The sequence below is a fragment of the Lolium perenne genome, chromosome 2 (assembly GCF_019359855.2).
Source record: "Lolium perenne isolate Kyuss_39 chromosome 2, Kyuss_2.0, whole genome shotgun sequence".
Classification (NCBI taxonomy): Eukaryota; Viridiplantae; Streptophyta; class Magnoliopsida; order Poales; family Poaceae; genus Lolium; species Lolium perenne.
In genome coordinates this window covers 284,478,786-284,496,999 of record NC_067245.2, presented here as the reverse complement: position 1 = coordinate 284,496,999, position 18,214 = coordinate 284,478,786, and the positions used below count along the sequence as shown (strand labels likewise).

General features: G+C 47.7%; 1 protein-coding gene across 1 annotated transcript; it reads left to right on the top strand.

Annotated features, from left to right (window-relative positions):
- Window positions 1–12,797: 12,797 nt before the first annotated feature.
- LOC127336397 (myb-related protein Zm1) lies at window positions 12,798–14,377 on the top strand. Its single transcript, XM_051363206.2, has 3 exons — window positions 12,798–13,074; window positions 13,166–13,295; window positions 13,395–14,377. Exons 1-3 carry the CDS (start codon window positions 12,936–12,938, stop codon window positions 14,176–14,178), a joined length of 1,053 nt encoding a protein of 350 aa, XP_051219166.1. The 5' UTR covers window positions 12,798–12,935; the 3' UTR covers window positions 14,179–14,377.
- The last annotated feature ends 3,837 nt before the right edge of the window (window positions 14,378–18,214 follow it).

Sequence of the window (18,214 nt, the reverse complement as noted above, 5' to 3'; positions counted from 1 at the left end):
CCATCTTCCGCTCCTTCCAATGTTTCGCCTTCTTCTTCTCGCTCAAGGAGAACTCTTGCTGATACTACACCTGTCGAGGATTCCTTGCCGCAAGAATTGGATGAACTTCGGCAGCAACTTCAGTATGCAAAGAAGCAAACACTTGTGATGATGGAAAAGTCTCATAAGTCATCTGAAGCCAAAAAAATTGCACTTCAGCAAGCTCGCGAGGCCGTGGCTGCTAAGGAAATCGCTGCTTCCGAGGCTGAAAAGGCGACTACTCGAGAAAATTTCATGCTCGAGTTAATGAATGAAGCCAGTGCGGATATGTCGGGTATGCTTGTTTCATCCTCCGATATTTTCCGTCTTCATGCTGCGTCTCTTAAAGTTTTCTGCTCTGTTGTTTTAATAGGTTCCTTTACTGATGCTGTTGCCGAAGAAAAGAGGGTAAATACTAGGACGAACCTCCTTGTTAACCTTGCCCTTGACCATGGTTCTCTGTTTTGGGCTACCCCAGAGAGGACCCGCCAGATTGTCAGATTTCAGGATCGCGCCTCTCAAACTCGCGACTTCCTTGACTTCTGTACCAGGACCCTGTCTATGGTTTATAACTCCATGTTTCCTCGGAACGTTCAACCACAAACTCTTCCCGAGTTAATGGGGAAATTTAAGGATGCCCAGAAGATCCATGATTTTGTCAGAGCTCAACTGGTAGCTGGCGCCAGATTTGCCCTTATCATGCTTCAGATCTGCCACTCAAAGCTTGACCTGACCCAAGTTGTTGCGAAAATTCATGAGAAGGTAAGGCGCCGAAGAGTTGGTGTCGACCGAATTAACACGAAGGTTTCGCCTATAGCCGAAGAAATGATTGAAGACCTTCTTCGGATGGATGCCGACTTTTTTGCAGATGGTCATTATGCTGATTTTCTTGGCGCTGCTCCTGAAGAAAACAGAATTACCCTTGATGACATATTGAATCATGACTAATTATTTTCCTCTGGTAGATAACTCTTCTTTGTAACCCATGATTGTGATTATATTGTGAAGCAATCATCGTATTTCTATATTTGTCTAACTCCCGAGTGTTTCGGTGGCTATTTACTGTATTTTGTGTATTGCGAGGTTTTGAACCAAGGCATTTATTCAATATGTAGTTTTGGCGAGTATCAGCCCCCGAGCTTCTTTGTTGAGTACTATTTTGTATTTTTATTGACTCGCGAGGTATTTTAATACCAAGGCGAGGCTTTTCTTTTTTCGAGGAACTATATTGAAATTCATTGGATCGGAGACTTTGAGCGTATCGATAAAGAAAAGTTATATTGACACTATCTTTATTATATTGCAGCACCGCGAGCCCGCCTCATTAAAAACCTTTCCCGGCCCCACTCGGTGCCCCGAAAAAGGAAAAGAGTGCGTCTGAAAACTCGCGGGCGTTTCAGTACATTGAAGTTTTAAAAGGACTATATTTCAGCTCTAGGCGTAGAACCGCCTGAGTTGCGCCACGTTCCAGGGGTTTTGCTCCTCCACCCCTGTTTTCTTGTCCTTTATCCTGTATGCTCCTCCTCCGATTACTTCTGTGACAATGTAAGGGCCAAGCCATGGTGACTCGAGTTTTTCATGACTTTTTTGCGTGAGCCGAAGAACTAGGTCTCCCACCTGAAAAGATCTTGGCCGCAAACGTCGACTGTGGTAATTCTTCAAGTCCTGTTGGTATTTGGTTACCCGAGACAGTACTTCGTCTCTAGCTTCATCAAGTGCATCGACGTCATCTTCTAGCGCTTTTCTCGACACCTCTTCATCATATTCCACGACTCGTGGAGAGTCATGCTCTATCTCGATTGGTAATACTGCTTCTGCTCCATGAACCAAGAAGAACGGAGTTTCTTGTGTTGCTGTGTTTGGTGTTGTTCGTATGCTCCATAATACACTGGGCAACTCCTCTGGCCAGGTGTGTCGAGCTTTCTCCAGTGGTGCTAATAAGCGTTTCTTAATGCCATTGCAGATGATTCCATTAGCTTTCTCGACTTGGCCGTTGGTCTGCGGGTGCGCAACTGACGCAAAGTGTAACTTGATACCCACTTCTTTGCAATAATCTTTGAATTCGTGGGATGTGAAGTTGCTGCCATTGTCTGTGACGATGCTATGGGGCACTCCAAATCTGAAGACGAGGCCTTTTATGAATTTTACTGCGGATGCTCCGTCTGGCGAATTTATCGGCTTTGCTTCTATCCACTTTGTAAATTTGTCGGCAGCTACTAGCATGTACTCCTTTCCTCCTGGCCAGGATTTGTGTAACTTGCCCACCATATCAAGTAAACTAACTTCATGATTTATGATATTTAGATAAAGTAAACCTGTTCGCGGAGACGCAAACCTGGCCTAAATATGCATCTCAGATGCGTCTCTGCGGACGCTGCATGGTCACGGCCCCTGACCGCTCTCTTCTGGGCAGACATTTCGCCAGGCTCGCCTGACAGCGACCCTGGCTCGATGCGTCTTCTTAGCGGCGCCAGTACTGGCGAAAAGGCGTCGCTTCGGCAGTCCGCGCCACATTAATGGTGATGCCTCGCCTGCCGAGCGGCCGCCGCCTACCTTTGCCAATGAAGTTAATGGTGATGCCATGCATGCCACGCCCCTCGGCTGCCTCCAGTGTATATAAACAGAGGCGCACGCTCGGCTGCCTCTCATCTCCTCCTCCACACAAACCCTAGACGTCGCACAACCTCCACCGTAGCGCCGCCTCACACATGTCCTACACCTTTGCCATGAGCAGTGCCGGACGCGGCCAGGCTACTACGCGTCCACCTCCGACTCCACCTCCAACTCCACCTCCCCCGGCCGATAGCTCCTACGAGGAGAACGAAGATAGCGCGGACAACATCATCGACACGGCCATGGACGCGAAGTTCATGGCTAACACGGAGCAGGAGGCAGAGGAGGAGCGGGCGGCCCACGCGGCGTTCGCCGTAGAGTAGGAACACCGTAGGAAGGCGGCGGCCGCAGAGGACGAGTTCGACGATGACGACTCCGAGTTCGACTGGAATGGGGCTGACCCGGAGGAGAAGGCGGCGTAGCAGAGAGCCTTAGTCGAGTCCTTCGAGACGCTGAAGAAGGCCGAACATGCCGCCAACGAGATGCTGCGGCAGCGCCTCCTGGTGGACGCAGCGGCCCACCGAGCTCTGGCGACCGCACGGCGGATGGAGCGGCAGGCGGTGGAGAAGCTGATGAGAAGGGAGTGAGGCAACGACGGGACCGGGCCGTCAATCGCCCCGATGGGCGACAAGTAGTCTACGGTCTTGTTCTTCCTTCTTGTTTTTATTTTGTATTTACTTCATGTATTTGAGCTGAATGAAAAATATGTTGGAAATATAATATGATCGCCCTGGAAGCACATCCAAACGCAAACGAACACGCAGTCAAAAACGATAATTTTTGAATCCGCACGCAAACGGAAGCACGAGGCCATTTTAAACGTCCGAAATACTTCCATTGGAGATACCCTAAGCAGCAATCTCGAGATAGGTAAAATAGCCTTGCCCCACGCCACTAACGTGCGCTAGCTTACAGGCGGTGATGTCACTAGTGGAAAACAGGGCTTTCGTGGGAGCCTTTTGTCGCGGGCGTAACTGCACCCGCGACAAATGGTGTGGCCACGTCACCCCGAAACCCTTTGGAGCGGGCCGAGCCTTTTGTCACGCCCTTTTGTCGCGGGTTGTATCACAACCCGCAACAAAAGGGGTCTGAGGTTTGGCGCCTCCTGCTGGCACCCCTTTTGTCGCGCGTTGTATTACGACCCGCGACAAAAGGACCATGTCTATATATACACACAGCCAGCCCCCCACCTCCATTCATTTTTTTCCTTGGTGGTGAAAGGTGGGGGTTATGCTGCCTCTTTTTTTCTTCATGTGCACAAGAGGTGTTTGATGAAATGTTTGTGAGGGATGTCACTTGATTTTATTTGATAAGATTTCTTCTCATTTTGATCCTAAAAGTTTAGCAGCTATTTTCTCGTATACATAATTCGTACAATACTAATTTTAGCAAGGTGATTGCATCTGATACATAATTGTACTTATGATGCAGATGAGTCATCCATGGATGTACGGTAACCGATGTGCTCCTGCTTTCAGAGAGGGCATGAATTCTTTCCTACTTGTGGCCGAGGCCAACAAGTCGAAGCAAGGTTTTATGTGTTATCCATGTCTGAAATGTAAGAACGAGAATGATTACTCTTGCTCAAGAGACATTAAGAGCCACCTGCTTCGGTTTGGATTCATGTCCAGCTATAATGTTTGGACCAAGCACGGATAAGAAGGGGTTATGATGGAAGACGGCGATGAAGAAGAAGATAACAATGACCAGTACCGATCTATGTTCTCTGAATGCGATGATACCGCAATGGAAGACAATGAAGAAGAAGGAGGTGAAGAACGGGCAGCAATGATCCTGGTGATGATGATCTTCGTCGGGCCATTTCTGATGCAAGAAGAGACTGTGGCACGGATAAGGAGAGGTTGCAGTTCGACAAGATGTTAGAGGATCACCACAAATTGTTGTACCCAGGTTGTGAAGATGGCAGAGAAAGTTGGGTAGCATATTGGAATTGCTGAAATAGAAGGCAGAGGTCGGTGTGACTGACTCGGGATTTGAAAAATTCATGATAATATTAAAGAAGTTGTTTCCAAGAAATAACGAATTGCCCGTCAGTACGTATGAAGCAAAGAAGCTTGTCTGCCCTCTAGGATTAGATGTGCAGAAGATACATGCATGCATTAATGACTGTATCCTCTACTGCGTTGAGAAGTACGAGAATTTGAATAAATGCCCGATATGCGGTGCATTGCGGTATAAGATCAGAAAAGATGACCCTGGTGATGTTGAGGGCGAGCCACCCAGGAAGGGGTTCCTGCGAAGGTGATGTGGTATCTCTCATAATACCACGGTTGAAACGTTTGTTCAGAAACAAAGAGCATGCCAAGTTGTTGCGATGGCACATGGAAGAACGTAAGAAAGACGCGATGTTGAGGCACCCCGCTGATGGTCGGCAGTGGAGAAACATCGGGAGAGAGTTCCCGGAATTTGCAGGTGAGGCAAGGAACTTATGGTTTGGTCAGATGGCATGAATCCTTTTGGGGAGCAGAGCTGCAGTCACAGCACCTGGCCCGTGACTCTATGTATCTACAACCTTCCTCCTTGGTTGTGGATGAAGCGGAAGTTCATTACGATGCCAGTGCTTATCCAAGGCCCAAAGCAACCCGGCAACGACATTGATGTGTACCTAAGGCCATTAGTTGATGAACTTTTGGAGTTGTGGGCCAAACCAGGTGTACGTGTGTGGGATGAGCACACCGAGCAAGAATTTGACCTACGAGCGTTGCTATTCGTAATCATCAATGATTGGCCTGCTCTTAGTAACATTTCAGGACAGACGAACAAAGGATATAATACATGCACACACTATTTAGATGAGACTAAAAGTAAATATTTGGGAAAAAGCAGAAAAGTTGGGCCAAGCAAGCGACAGCAGGCAGAAAAGGAAAGGAAGTTTTCCAGCTCGGAGCACAAGCCAAACAATCGCTCCCAACACTTAAAGTGTTGCAAGTTCCCTTGGCGTACCAGGAACTTGGTCCTTTCGATATGGACGAAGCTGCGACGCTAGCGGCTCAAATTGGCATGACCGTGGAGGACATGATGTTCTCCGATGCAGTACCTAGGGCTGATATAGCTCGTAAATTTGTCTACGGGGCCGACTTAGTCAGCAAAGAGAGTCTGCATAAACTGCCAACGCATATGCGGAATTTGCATCAGTGGTACCTTAATGCGTGCAAGGAGAACACAAGTTTCATCGTGGCGGATATCCCAGGAGATTATTACTTCCGAAGGGAGCAGATCCATATGGAGATGAATGAACTCTAGCAGTTATTCAATTTAGACGCCCTCGACAAATCTCTAATGAGTTGCTACTGCTTGTAAGTTCTTAACTACATATAAGTTCATGTTCATTCAGTTGTTCCTGTTCATTGCATATACTCATTATACCATATGTGTTCTCTTATGCAGACTGAAGATGGTTGAATGCATCCATAATAAGGTGTACAATGTTGGGTTTGTTGACCCAGATAAAGTACATCATGAAACCGTAAAGAATAAAATCGAAGAAACGGTGGAAAACCTAACGAGGTTTATAGTGGAGCAAAGCTTCTGTGATTCAATACTCTTTCCTTACAACTACAGGTGAGAGTCTTACTGATCTATTGTGCACATTCAGTTTTTCTTACTCGATGTTAAGTCTAATTCATGACGTCTATATAAACATGTGCAGTTTCCACTGGATTCTGCTAAACATTAAAGTTGATAAGGGAATTGTTGAAGTAAGCGACCCATTGAATAGAGGTCTGGACGGGTTCCGCGACTTGCAGGAGATTCTCCAGAGGTAATTTCAATCATTGTCGCGCTATATCTTTAGTGAGATATTAATTAATCATCCATTATATTAATTCTATCATTCTTTTGCCTGGCAGGGTTTGGACATCTTTCAAGGAGGTTATTACGGGTGAGCACTTCGCAGAACAGCTAACATTTACTATTGTATCGTGCGCCCAGCAGCCATAGGGGACGAATCTATGTGGATACTACGTTTGCGAATCCATTCGCATGTTAACCACTGAGCAGGACAATGATAATAGATTCAACATAAGCAATAACATTCACAACTTTAATTTATTATCGTCAATACTTCGTTATCAAGATTGATATAATCATATTCATCTCATTTTCCTATATAAGTCGACTACATGCGGGGAAACTCCAACCACAGGAACACATACTAGGAATTACGGAGGAACTGGCGGCATTTCTGTTGACAGAAGTAATAGACGACAACGGCCGGTTTAGTCCAAAGAGCCGTCGGTAGTAGGGAGCTCCATGTATATGTATTAGTTCGAATAGACGACGGGCTTTTATCCCGGTAGTAGTAAGCTCCATGTATATATGTAAGGGGAATCTACGAATAGACTTTTCCTTCCAATATTTGTTTGCTCGATCTATATATAATAAATGAACGTATACAACTTGTAGTAGCTTATAAAAGTATGCAACTTTTATTTTAAAAAGAAAAAATGAAACAAACCAGGCGCGGTGCCGGTGGCGGGGGGGGGGGGGGGGGCGGCACCCCTCAAACCCTAAAGCAGCAGCGTTCTGCGCGCGCCATGTACAGGCCTTTTTGTCGCGGGTGGTAATACCGCCCGCGACAAAAGGGGTTGTCCCCTGCGCGCCCCGCGCCTGCCACGTGGAGGACCATATGTCGCGGGTGGTAATTGACCCGCGACAAAAGAGTGGATCTTTTGTCGCGCCTCCCTTGTCGCGGCTGGCCGCCCGCGACAAAAGGGGCTTACGACCTGCGACATTAGGCCTGTTTTCCACTAGTGTGTCTTCCTCATCTTTCTCTCATGCCGTTGGCTCTCCATCCCGTCCTTCAAACATGTCACTGATGAGGTTAGCTAAAGTGTCATTCAGATTTAGGTAGGGTACGTATCACAGAGGGCAGGTGCCGGGCGAGCTCACCACTTCCTTATATTTCTTTCTCCAGGGACGGATCCATGGAGCCGCACCCGGCGACGCAAAATTCGTGGCGCGTGATGGATTTCCACGATGAGGGAGAGAGGCATGTCAAGGGTTAGGTTCAGGGGGAAGGTAAAACGGCGACGGAAGCCATGTTGGTTACCCTAACTCGAAGACTTGAGGCGCGTGCGCTGGGGCACACATTAGAATCTGCTGCAGTCTCCGGATAGAAAGCGATTTGGTTGTTGAAGGGCGCCTGTTTAGTCGTCACCAAGAACATCTAGGGTTTGTATTTTACACTTTGTGCAATCATCATGTAACTCGATCTATAGGTGCATGCATGCTGGCATGATGGAAGTACCCCCAGCAGCCACCTAGTGGTAGAGTAGCGTGCGACTCTTGCAGCAGCAGCAGCAGCTGGAAAAGATTTGTTGCAGCTCTCAACCGCTCAACCGCTATGGCGGATCTTATCAATTTATTAGTATGTTTCTTATATTGTATTAGAGTGAGATTACTTGGTGATGCTGCTAAACAAATGCTAGTCTTACAACATTGGACAATATTTGGATCCTGAGCCGTTTACTCTCCTATAATGTTTCTCAGCTGCGTCACTCAAATTAGCTGCAGGTCTCCTGCTGTCGGACATGGTGACGTGCTGCAGGACGATTCAAAGCTCTCAACCGAAAAGTGATTCGTCTTGATCTTGGAAAAATTATTGAAAAATTTAGAGACAAAGCGTGTGCAGTGCCAGCCACGATTTGTTTTCTGGACGATCGAAGCTAGCTTGCAAGCTCCTCCTTTCCATTTGTGTGAATGCCAGGCATGCCAGTCCCTTTCCAGTTATGTATGAAATTCTAACATACATATTGCGCCGAGATAATGAGCAAGATAATGTCCCCTGCTTTCTTATTCCCTTCGAACCGAAAATGAAAGACGACGTGGCACCGCTCGTATGTGTTTAGTCTATGTGCATGGAATATTGGAAGGAGGTTGGGTGGTCAGAGCACGCTTTTGCTAAAATCGGGTACCCTCCAGTTAGTCTACACACGCGAAATTACATGCGATTATCACGAAAACGTCTGCTATTTGAGGTGACAACACTACGATCAGCTCTGATGTGCATGACAATCTCTTCTTGGAGCGCCAATCGTTGTTTGCTGCACACATGGCCATTTCTTCAGTCAAATTTGGTTGGATGGACAATCAAGTGGAGTTGAAATGCAATGCAGCCCCCACTAACATTATGCGGACAAAATGTATATAGATTATCAGTTGTGGATTAGTTGGAAACTTAAAAAGCAGCATTACATAATGGGTGACTGCGCTCATCAGCTCAAGCACTTAAGTTACATCTACCAGAAATATAGTGCTCATTCCAGTTTCTCGAAAAAGTTGTACTTTTTTTGTCCTCTACTTGACGCTAGTTATCTTGTTTGTAAATTCCTATTCGGATAGCTCCATTTATTTACAAATTGTGAATCTTTTTTATCCATTTATAATTTGGAGTGATTTGTTATATATGGCCCCCGGTCTTCAGGGTACATGTACAACTTCCTAGGAGTAAAAGGAGGCCATGGGCATTCCCACCCCCTTCGGGTTTTTTTTTTTTGAACAGTACCAGGGTCTAGAAGACCCTAGGGGAGATTATATTCGAACACGTGGCGGGTACAAGTTTACAAAGAGACCCTTTACTACACTTGCCCTAATGAACCTACTATTTGAAGATAAGGCCTGTTTTTTGCAGAAAACACCCTGTAAGAGGATGAGAAAATGCAATTAAGTACATCGGGCTCTCCACCACCAGAACGCCGACGACCTCCAGGCTTTTCAGCCGAGAACAGAGAGGAGTTCGCTCGCTTGCTCTTCTTCGGCGCAAGGATCCAGCCGCAGCAACACCAAGGACGCCGGGGACGCACCACTTGGATTCCTGAGCATGGCGAGCTCCCGCGACGGATCCAGAGGCCTCCACTAGGGAGGTTGAGAAAAGGCCGCCAATACGGCCGGAGATCACGGCGACGATGACGGTCACCGTGTGTTGTGCGCAAGAAGAACTCCCGGGTAACCACCTCTGCATGCATGGTCACCAGACCAACAGACACTCGCTCCCATCCCTCGCCACCGGGGCCGGCCGAGAGGAGAAACGAAGGTGTCTGGCCTCCGTTGCAGAAGAGGTAGAGACGCTTATTGAGGGAGGGCCTCGCAGCTGTGGAGATCTTCACCGTCCCCCACCTCGGGAGCACAGGGAAGGACCCCAGCGACGATTGCCTGGCGCCGCATCGAAACGATAGGGATGAACATGACCCTAGGCTGCCTCCCGCGAGCTAGCATCCAGTTTCCTCATCCCCTCGCCTTCATGGCCGGTCAGAGGAGGAAACCAGAGCAGCAGAGCAACTTTGATCTTGAAGCAGCAGGACATGACCTTATTGTCAGAGATCCCTGAGGTGGGGGGACCTTATCGTCTCCGGTCGCCGAAGCTCGACGAAGAAGAACCACCATCCCAGGATGCACCAGATCTGGTCCAAGAGATCTCGTGCCCTACTCCCAACTACCGGCAAACTGCCGAAAGACCTAAAACTAATCATACCAACTACTATGGCGCCATCTCCTTTCCATCTCTGGCCGGCTATTCCGGCGGAGAGGAAGAAGGAGAGGCCCGGTGAGCACAAGGTGGGACTCAGGTACTGTAGACGGTTGAAAGCGGGGAGGGGGAAATGAGAATAGTCCCATTCGGTTTGGTCAAGAGCTTCGTCCTCATCATTGATTCCCCTGCGCAAAGCCACGGACAAAGCATTGTTGTGTCCAGCTTCGATACTAGCCATTGCGATTCGTCATAAGCTAGTTCATTGCCGCCAGTTTGTCGATAGCCAGTTTGTCACCACCTCTAGATCGGAAGCCCTAACCCTAGGCGTGCACAAGCGAGGCACCTACTAGGCGGTATTGGTATGTGGGATTTTGATACGACCACTTGAGTCAGGCTTCATGCATGTGGTTTAACCATATTTGTTTTTTTGTAATGGTTTGGGTGTGGATCCAAACCGGTTTAGGAATGGAAGCAATTGAGAGAAGACGAGGCCACTTGGACTTGATGGCCTAAATCCAGTTGTCGAGATGTTCTGAAACCTTCAGAAGGGTAAAACCGTTAAAAAATCATTCCATGGGATAATCAAGATGAAAAGTTGTTAAATTGGGTAGTTTTTTCTCGAGATGTTCTGAAACCTTCAGAAGGGTAAAACCGTCAAAAAATCATTTGTTGGGATAGTCAAGATGAAAAGTTGTTATCATCATATAAATGGTACAGTGGCTACAAATTTCATGGGGGGGGGGGGGGGGGGGGGGGGATAAATGAGCAGCACGCATCAGATTGCACTAATCTTCCGATTTCTACATGTATACTTTGAAAACACATAAAATTCCTTAGCGTCGCATATTCTTCTTCCATCTTTTAATGCGTTCGCTGCATATGGAATATCTTGAAAGTACGACAGCATAGCTAGCGCTCGGTGCGAATTCCGCACATTTGTTTCACATTGATCTATCTAATCCAGGTACTGTGGTGCATATTGAAATCTTCAGCGATCGCTTGCTTTAAACCCTATCATGCCCGTACGTTCGGACTTTTCTCTCTTCTCTCTTTGACTCTAACAAGCAATATAATACATTATACTCACAATTATGCGCATCAACTAAGTGTTTGTTATCAGGTTGCAGTCCACTCTCCTGCTGCCCCCCTGGTAATAATTAATAGAAAATGGATGAATTATAGATTAGACAACCAGTGTAATGAATCTTAGGTGCGAGCACTATTGATTCACCTATCAGAGCTCCCAGAACAGTGGTGACTATTTCCGATCTTACCAATAAATTTGGTTGGAAGCAAGACACTTTATTTGGCGACTGTTCCCCACCATTGAAATTGATTTGGACGAGGCACACACAAAAAGCAGAGATCTTGGTACTACTAGTTGGCCATCCCTGTCCCGTTTAACCTACTTCTTTGTGTGTCTCGATTGCCATGACCAGAAGTCCATCCCGAACATAATCCACGGCATGTTTTATTTTTAGGTAAAACGCGTGCTTTATAGATCCATCATCACAAAGTTAAGATTCCCCCTATAATTATTATGGATCGGAGAGAGTAAAAAAGATGCTGGCTCATGATTCCCGAAACTCGACACCTCCTACATAACAGCATACTTTGCATAACAATGGGCCGTCTCTTTGCTTCGCAATGTTCAATTGCAATATTAAAGGAAAGAAAATCAACACCTATACGACACTAATTTAATCTAAAACAGGTTCTGTGATCCAATTATTCCAATGTTTCAGCAACACAACAGAATCTATCTCAAAACCCACATGCTCATAAACCTTGCTCACTGAATAAATAGAAGCATACGAACAGAGCTAGATCCGCGATTATTAGAGGTTTAAAAATGTTATATTGCGATCTAAATTTACATAAAGGTCGTCATGCCACCACTATGTATACCTCTTTGTAAGCTGCCGCATGGAAGAAGTTGAATCTATGAAATTCACAGTGCTGTGTAACTCTTTTCACGATAGTGAGTTTTTGGTCTCATCATTTTTTTTTCTCTAATTGTTGGATGGGCTTTCGACGTTAAAATTCGTATGTCCGTGTGTTGGTTTCATCTATCTTCTTTCTCTGTTGCATGTGGTGATTGTAACAAGAAATACTTCTGTAGACCTTGCATACCGTACCTCGATGATTAGAGGTTCAGAATCCACGGCATGTCTGATGCCGCCGTGTCGCCGTGGAACGGGTCGCCGGCGGCAAGGAAGGACAGACGTCGTATCGTGGGGTAACCACGCGAGAACGTCCCGGGCAGACAACATTGGACATCCTACTCACACACCCAACTTGGCACGAAATGCCTCCACCGATGTAGATCGATCGTGCCCAGGCCCACGCCGGCGAGCCGCCCGTGTGGCACGCCCGTCGCGGCCAGGCGGATCCGCCGCTGTGTCACACGCAACGCCACCTCCTCGCCGGCCGGTTCTCATTCAGGAATCATGTCGTGAACCGTCACAAGGTAGGTGAGCGGAGCCCGTGCGGGGGGCGACACACAAACAAACCGCGCTGTGGCCTCTGCTTCGGTGTCAGCCGGTCGGCGTTTCCCGCGTCGGTGTCAAGGGAGACGATGGACGCGAGTCCCTACCAGCCTCAGAGTTTCACCGTGCCCGCGTACTATATATACGCCATGTCCTGGATGTGTCCAGGTTGCAGCTTGCACACGTCCGGTACAAGAGAGCAAGGGCACTACCGCAACAGCAACAACACAGACAGAGTCCAGAGGCCGTCCGTCGTCCACGACGAGCCCAGCACTCGAGCTAGTGGTTGAAGCTTTGAAGAAGATCGACGCCGGGAGGTTGCTTCGATGGGGAAAGGCCGGGCACCATGCTGCGCCAAGGTGGGGCTCAACAAGGGCTCATGGACGCCGGAGGAGGACATGCGCCTCATCGCCTACATTCACAAGTACGGCCACCCCAACTGGCGAGCCCTGCCCAAGCAAGCAGGTACGCAATGGCCTGGCCGCCGCCGGTCGATGAAACAGAGTTGTACATGTTCATGACAATTTGGTCTAGGATGTTAACATGTTTTTGACAGGTTTGCTCCGGTGCGGGAAGAGCTGCCGGCTCCGGTGGATCAACTACCTACGGCCCGACCTGAAGCGCGGCAACTTCACGGCCGAGGAGGAAGAGACTCTCATCAAACTGCACAACAAGCTCGGCAACAAGTACGTCGATTGCTTGCACACCCTGCATCAAGCTGGATTAGCTGCCGTTCTATTCAACTCGACTAACAATCAACTGAACTCGAAATTGTGTACGTCTAGGTGGTCAAAGATCGCGGCGAGCCTGCCGGGGAGGACGGACAACGAGATCAAGAACGTCTGGAACACCCACCTCAAGAAGCGGGTGGCGGCCAGCGCCGGCGAGCAGAAGAAGACGGGAGGGGCCAAGAGCAAGAAGAAGACCGCCCGCGTCGACGCGCCAGTGAAGTCAGCGTCGCCGTCTTCCTCCACGACCACGGCGACGACCCACTCCTCTACCGGCGACTCCGGCGAGAAGAGCAACACGAACAAGGAAGAACCAGAGGTCGACAAGATCGAGATCCCAGTGGTCGACCTCGGCTTCGACTTCGACATGCTGCTGGACACCGTCCCCGAGACGCACTGCCCGTCCGTTTCAGCGCCGACCTCGCCCTGCTCGTCCGCGTCCCCGCCGTGCGTGGTGGACGACGACGGGCTGCTTGATCTGCCGGAGATCGACATCGTGCCGGAGCTCTGGAGCATCATGGACGGCGTCGACGACGGCACCGGCGCGTGCACGGAAACAGAACAGGCACCATGTATCAATGCGGCGCCATGCCCCGGCAATGGAACAGAGGCGAGCGCCGCAACGACCGACGACGGACAAGAGTGGTGGTTGGAGGACCTGGAGCGAGAGCTGGGCCTATGGGGGCCCATCGAGGACTACCAGTACCAAACGAACCCACAGGCCCAGTCGGTTCTCGTGGGCCCGCCCTCTGCCAGCGTGGACGACCCAGTGTCGTGCTACTTCGAAGCTGGCCACGAAGCCTCTGCTGCAGCTCTCACGGATATCCAGATGGATTTGTGAGCATTACCCGTTCGATCCTTAGTATAGTCATGCTACTACTGATGCTAGAACAAATACACGCAAAAATGTATAAGTGCATACGTGTATGAAGACTACAGAAACTATAGTTAGGCTAGGTGCACATACAACATAAGAAGAATCATTGGGGGGAGGGTGTGTTGGCCAAAGTGGGGCAATACAAAGTTACAAAAGGAGTCAAGATTTCTGTTACAGTGGTATTATGTTAATGCGGAACCTAACTTAACTCCAGCACCCAATTGGTATACAACATTGGCTAAGGCCATCTCCGCAGACACTAAATTTGTTCGTTTTCATTCGTTCGGGCCATGCCGCTGGCATAAAATATGCTAATTTTCAGCGCATGTCTATTTGGATTGGGGCTACCCAGCGGCCATATGCATATATTTTTCCAGAAATATTTATATCAATAAAATGTAAATTGCACAGTGCAAAATAATATAAAACAACTAAAGTTAAATAGATAGAAAACCTACGTAACTACGGTTGCGACATGGCCGCCTAGTCCTCGTAACCGAGGTCGAGCTTGCCACACACACACACCCACGCACGCACGCATGCACACACACAAACACACATATATCAAAGACAATTCAATACTCCTAATCACCATGTCGAGGCTAGTGGTAGATCCGCAACTCCCTGATGTTCAAAACCGCAATGGCCCGCCGACCATTTTGTAGTGGACCCTAACAAGTCTGGTGATCACATCCTTGTTGCTGAGATGAATAGGATGAGGCCGTCCTTGGTGCAATATGAGGTGATCATTTTCACCAAAATGACCGTGGCCATGAAGGAAATTGCAGTAGCTATCAGGGACATCAATCCTGTCAATGTGTACCCTAGACTCTACACTGTATTCATGGACGCCTCTAGTTTCAACTCGTAGGACATGATAGTGGCCTTGAGCCACTTCGCGGACAACAAGGCTCAAGGTCTTGGGTATGTTGGGATGCTAGAGGACCAAAAACATCTCAAGCTTAGGAAGACCTTCCAGACTCATATAGTAGTGCTTGGCTGCTTGGTGGTGGTGGTGGCGAGGATACATGATGGTGATGGTGATGATGATGATGATGATGATGATGATAGATTGACACCATACGGGATGAAGTGGTCGTAGGATCACACCATGGTAGGTAGGTTAAACTTTTGATGCTTTTGCTGTATGATTCATGCATCTTACATTGCTCATGTTGCAAATGTTCTTGTGAACTTGGGGTTCTTGCATTTGATAGTTTGTTCTTCTATTTGATAGATGAAGGGTGTACACAAGGAAGATTCTAGTAGTCTCAACTCATGGTGGGCGTGCCATGCATGCACAAGTGAACTGTTACAACATTAGATGTTATAAAGGTTTTGCGACTAAAAAGGAGGCAGACGAAGATCACTCCAAGTTCATAGTTCAAGAGAAAAAACACTATAGAGTTGGGAAGGGTGCATGCCAGATATGATTTAGCAGATTGGATGACTTCATAATCCTCGTTCAGTTTGTCGCCATTGTGATTTAGCTATTATCCTAAATGTTATTCTAAGAGTGTGTGATCATACGATAACACACAATGCCCAACACAGCTTTTGCTAGTAACCTAACTATATACGGATGCAAGGTAACCATATTGGGCCAACGTGTGCAACGAAATACAAACGATATGCTCTAGCGCAACATAAAAAAATGGAAACACGTTCAACCGAACGTGCTCGTAATACCCCGCGGTGGCATATCGGGCCACAGATGCAAAATGCTCAAAATTCGTGGGAGCAACCAAACAAATCCTAACGAGTCTAGGCATCTAAACTATTCTAAGATGGGTATTATACTACCTACATACGAAACAGGTGGGGAGTCTTTCCCCCGGGTGAAAGTTTCAAAAAAAAAACATACGAAACAGCCTTACGAGTTTGGGCTCTATGGATGTTTGCCGGTGCGCTCATACATACCTGCCCATCTTTACAAACGTGGCCAAGTGTGTCACAGTGAAACCAAAACGTGCAGCTTCACAAGCAGAGACTTGCCTGAAAAAGTCAAAAGTTGAGGCTTCCAACTTTCTAACATCGATTTCCATCAACAGTAACAAAACCAAAACGCAGCCTTCAATTAGCCCTCCTTTTCGCTTCTGAAGTCTTGCTGAAAGAGTAGACAATGTCACTATAAGAAACGCATAAGGTGTCTATCAGTGCCCCAGCTAGTGGCCTGGTGATGGGCACTCGTTCTGAAGCCTGAAACCGTGACACCAAGTTTACGCTGGGCTTACACCAGCAGTATGCCATTTCACCCACGCACGCATCCAACCCCGCTCCCACCCCAACAAACTCGATCCGCCGATCAATCGATAGGAGAGTAAGGACAGAAAATGTCACCAAATTCGGTCACTGCGAAAGACACCTTTGACTAGTTTATTTGGTGAACCGAGAGAGTCAAGACTCCTGCTACGGCGTTACCTAATCTCAACTGAACGACTGTACTAGTGGTATGTGGTAAACACTACTACTCATAACAACTCCGACTCGGTTGAAAACCAGAGGGTCGCACGGCCGGCCCTGTTCGTGTTACCGAGGTGGAATTTTCATTAGCCTCGCCCGTCAATATAAATCTTTAGCCGTGTTGTTTTGCGCCTGCAATGGGGTCTGTAATTGTTAGTGACTGGAACGCTTTTGAATCGCCTATTAGCTGTGTTGATAGGGATCGATTGTGGTCTGAAACTTTCTACTGTATGATGATCCTCAGCTGGTACTGTCGGTCGGCCGTCGGCAATGGGCACGGCCACGGAGTAGCTAGCCACACCTAGGCGTTGCGCGATCGAGTTATATATCGAAGTCGAAGATACTGCCTTCTTTTTCACCTGAAAAGAATGTGATCTGACGAGGTGCTTTTAACATGTCGATCACTTGGACCGCATCTTACTGCAGTACACTAGACATCCGATCGATCAGTAGCTGGTATAGCACGAACCATGACCGTTCAGACCTCGGGGGTCACCGTCGAGAATCTCGCACCACAATGCTGTCTCTCTATCTCTCACCGTCGATCGGCGGTCTGCCATAAATGGACCAAGCTGATGACCGAGACCATGTCCGCAGTGACATTTTCGCAAATTTGAAGAGAAGAATACGTCGCCGAGGTAGATAGCTTACTTGCAAGACATTTTCGCAAAGTCGCGGATCTCGTCTGACGACGGAGGCGACGGCGAGCGCGTCAACGTGCGCGCACCGATGCATACAAGGAATCTCTCCAACATCGCGTCAACGTCCGGGCTGGGAAGCTGCTCGTCCATCTTGCACAGTCTCCGTCGTCGATCGCGTCGACTCGATTAGCTCGTTTACTTCCACTGTATTTAAGTTTATTCAGGTCTTGTTCGATTAATCCATCTTCCAAGTGGATCGGAGTGGTTTGGAGGATAGTAGATGGATTTTGATTTTGATGAGATTTATTCACTGCCAATACACGCCAAATCCTCTCAGGCCTTGTTCGCTTAATCCACTTCTCAAATCGATTGGAGTGTATTGGAAGGGAGTGGGGACTATGGTTTACTTTGACTTAGATTGGATTTAATTCCCTTCAATCCACCTCAACCCGGTCAATCCCTTGAAAATAAGGATTTAACTGGATAGGAGGGGACTATTTTAAATCCCTGAAAATCTCCAATAGTTTGTTACTCGGATTGGAACTTGATAATCTCGACATATCTTACAAATCCTCTTATTTGCCCCTAGATTAAAGACTCTCAACTTTACTAGTGTATTTTTCTGAAAAGATATTTGAGTGGATTGGATGAACGCCAAATCCCCTCCCAACCCAAACCCTCGATGGTAAAAAAAATCCGAGAGAAGTAAAAAGGGCTTAATAAGTATCATACAATCTTCCTCTGAATTATAGATGCTTGCAATAATGCACTTTCCACGCATTTGTGGCTTGTGGATGGATGAACTAATGCTTCAAGATATTTGTGGAGTATTTTGCCACCCTCTTTTTGCCGCTAGGTATACCTCTCCATTAGTTTAAGATCTCTCGTACTAACTG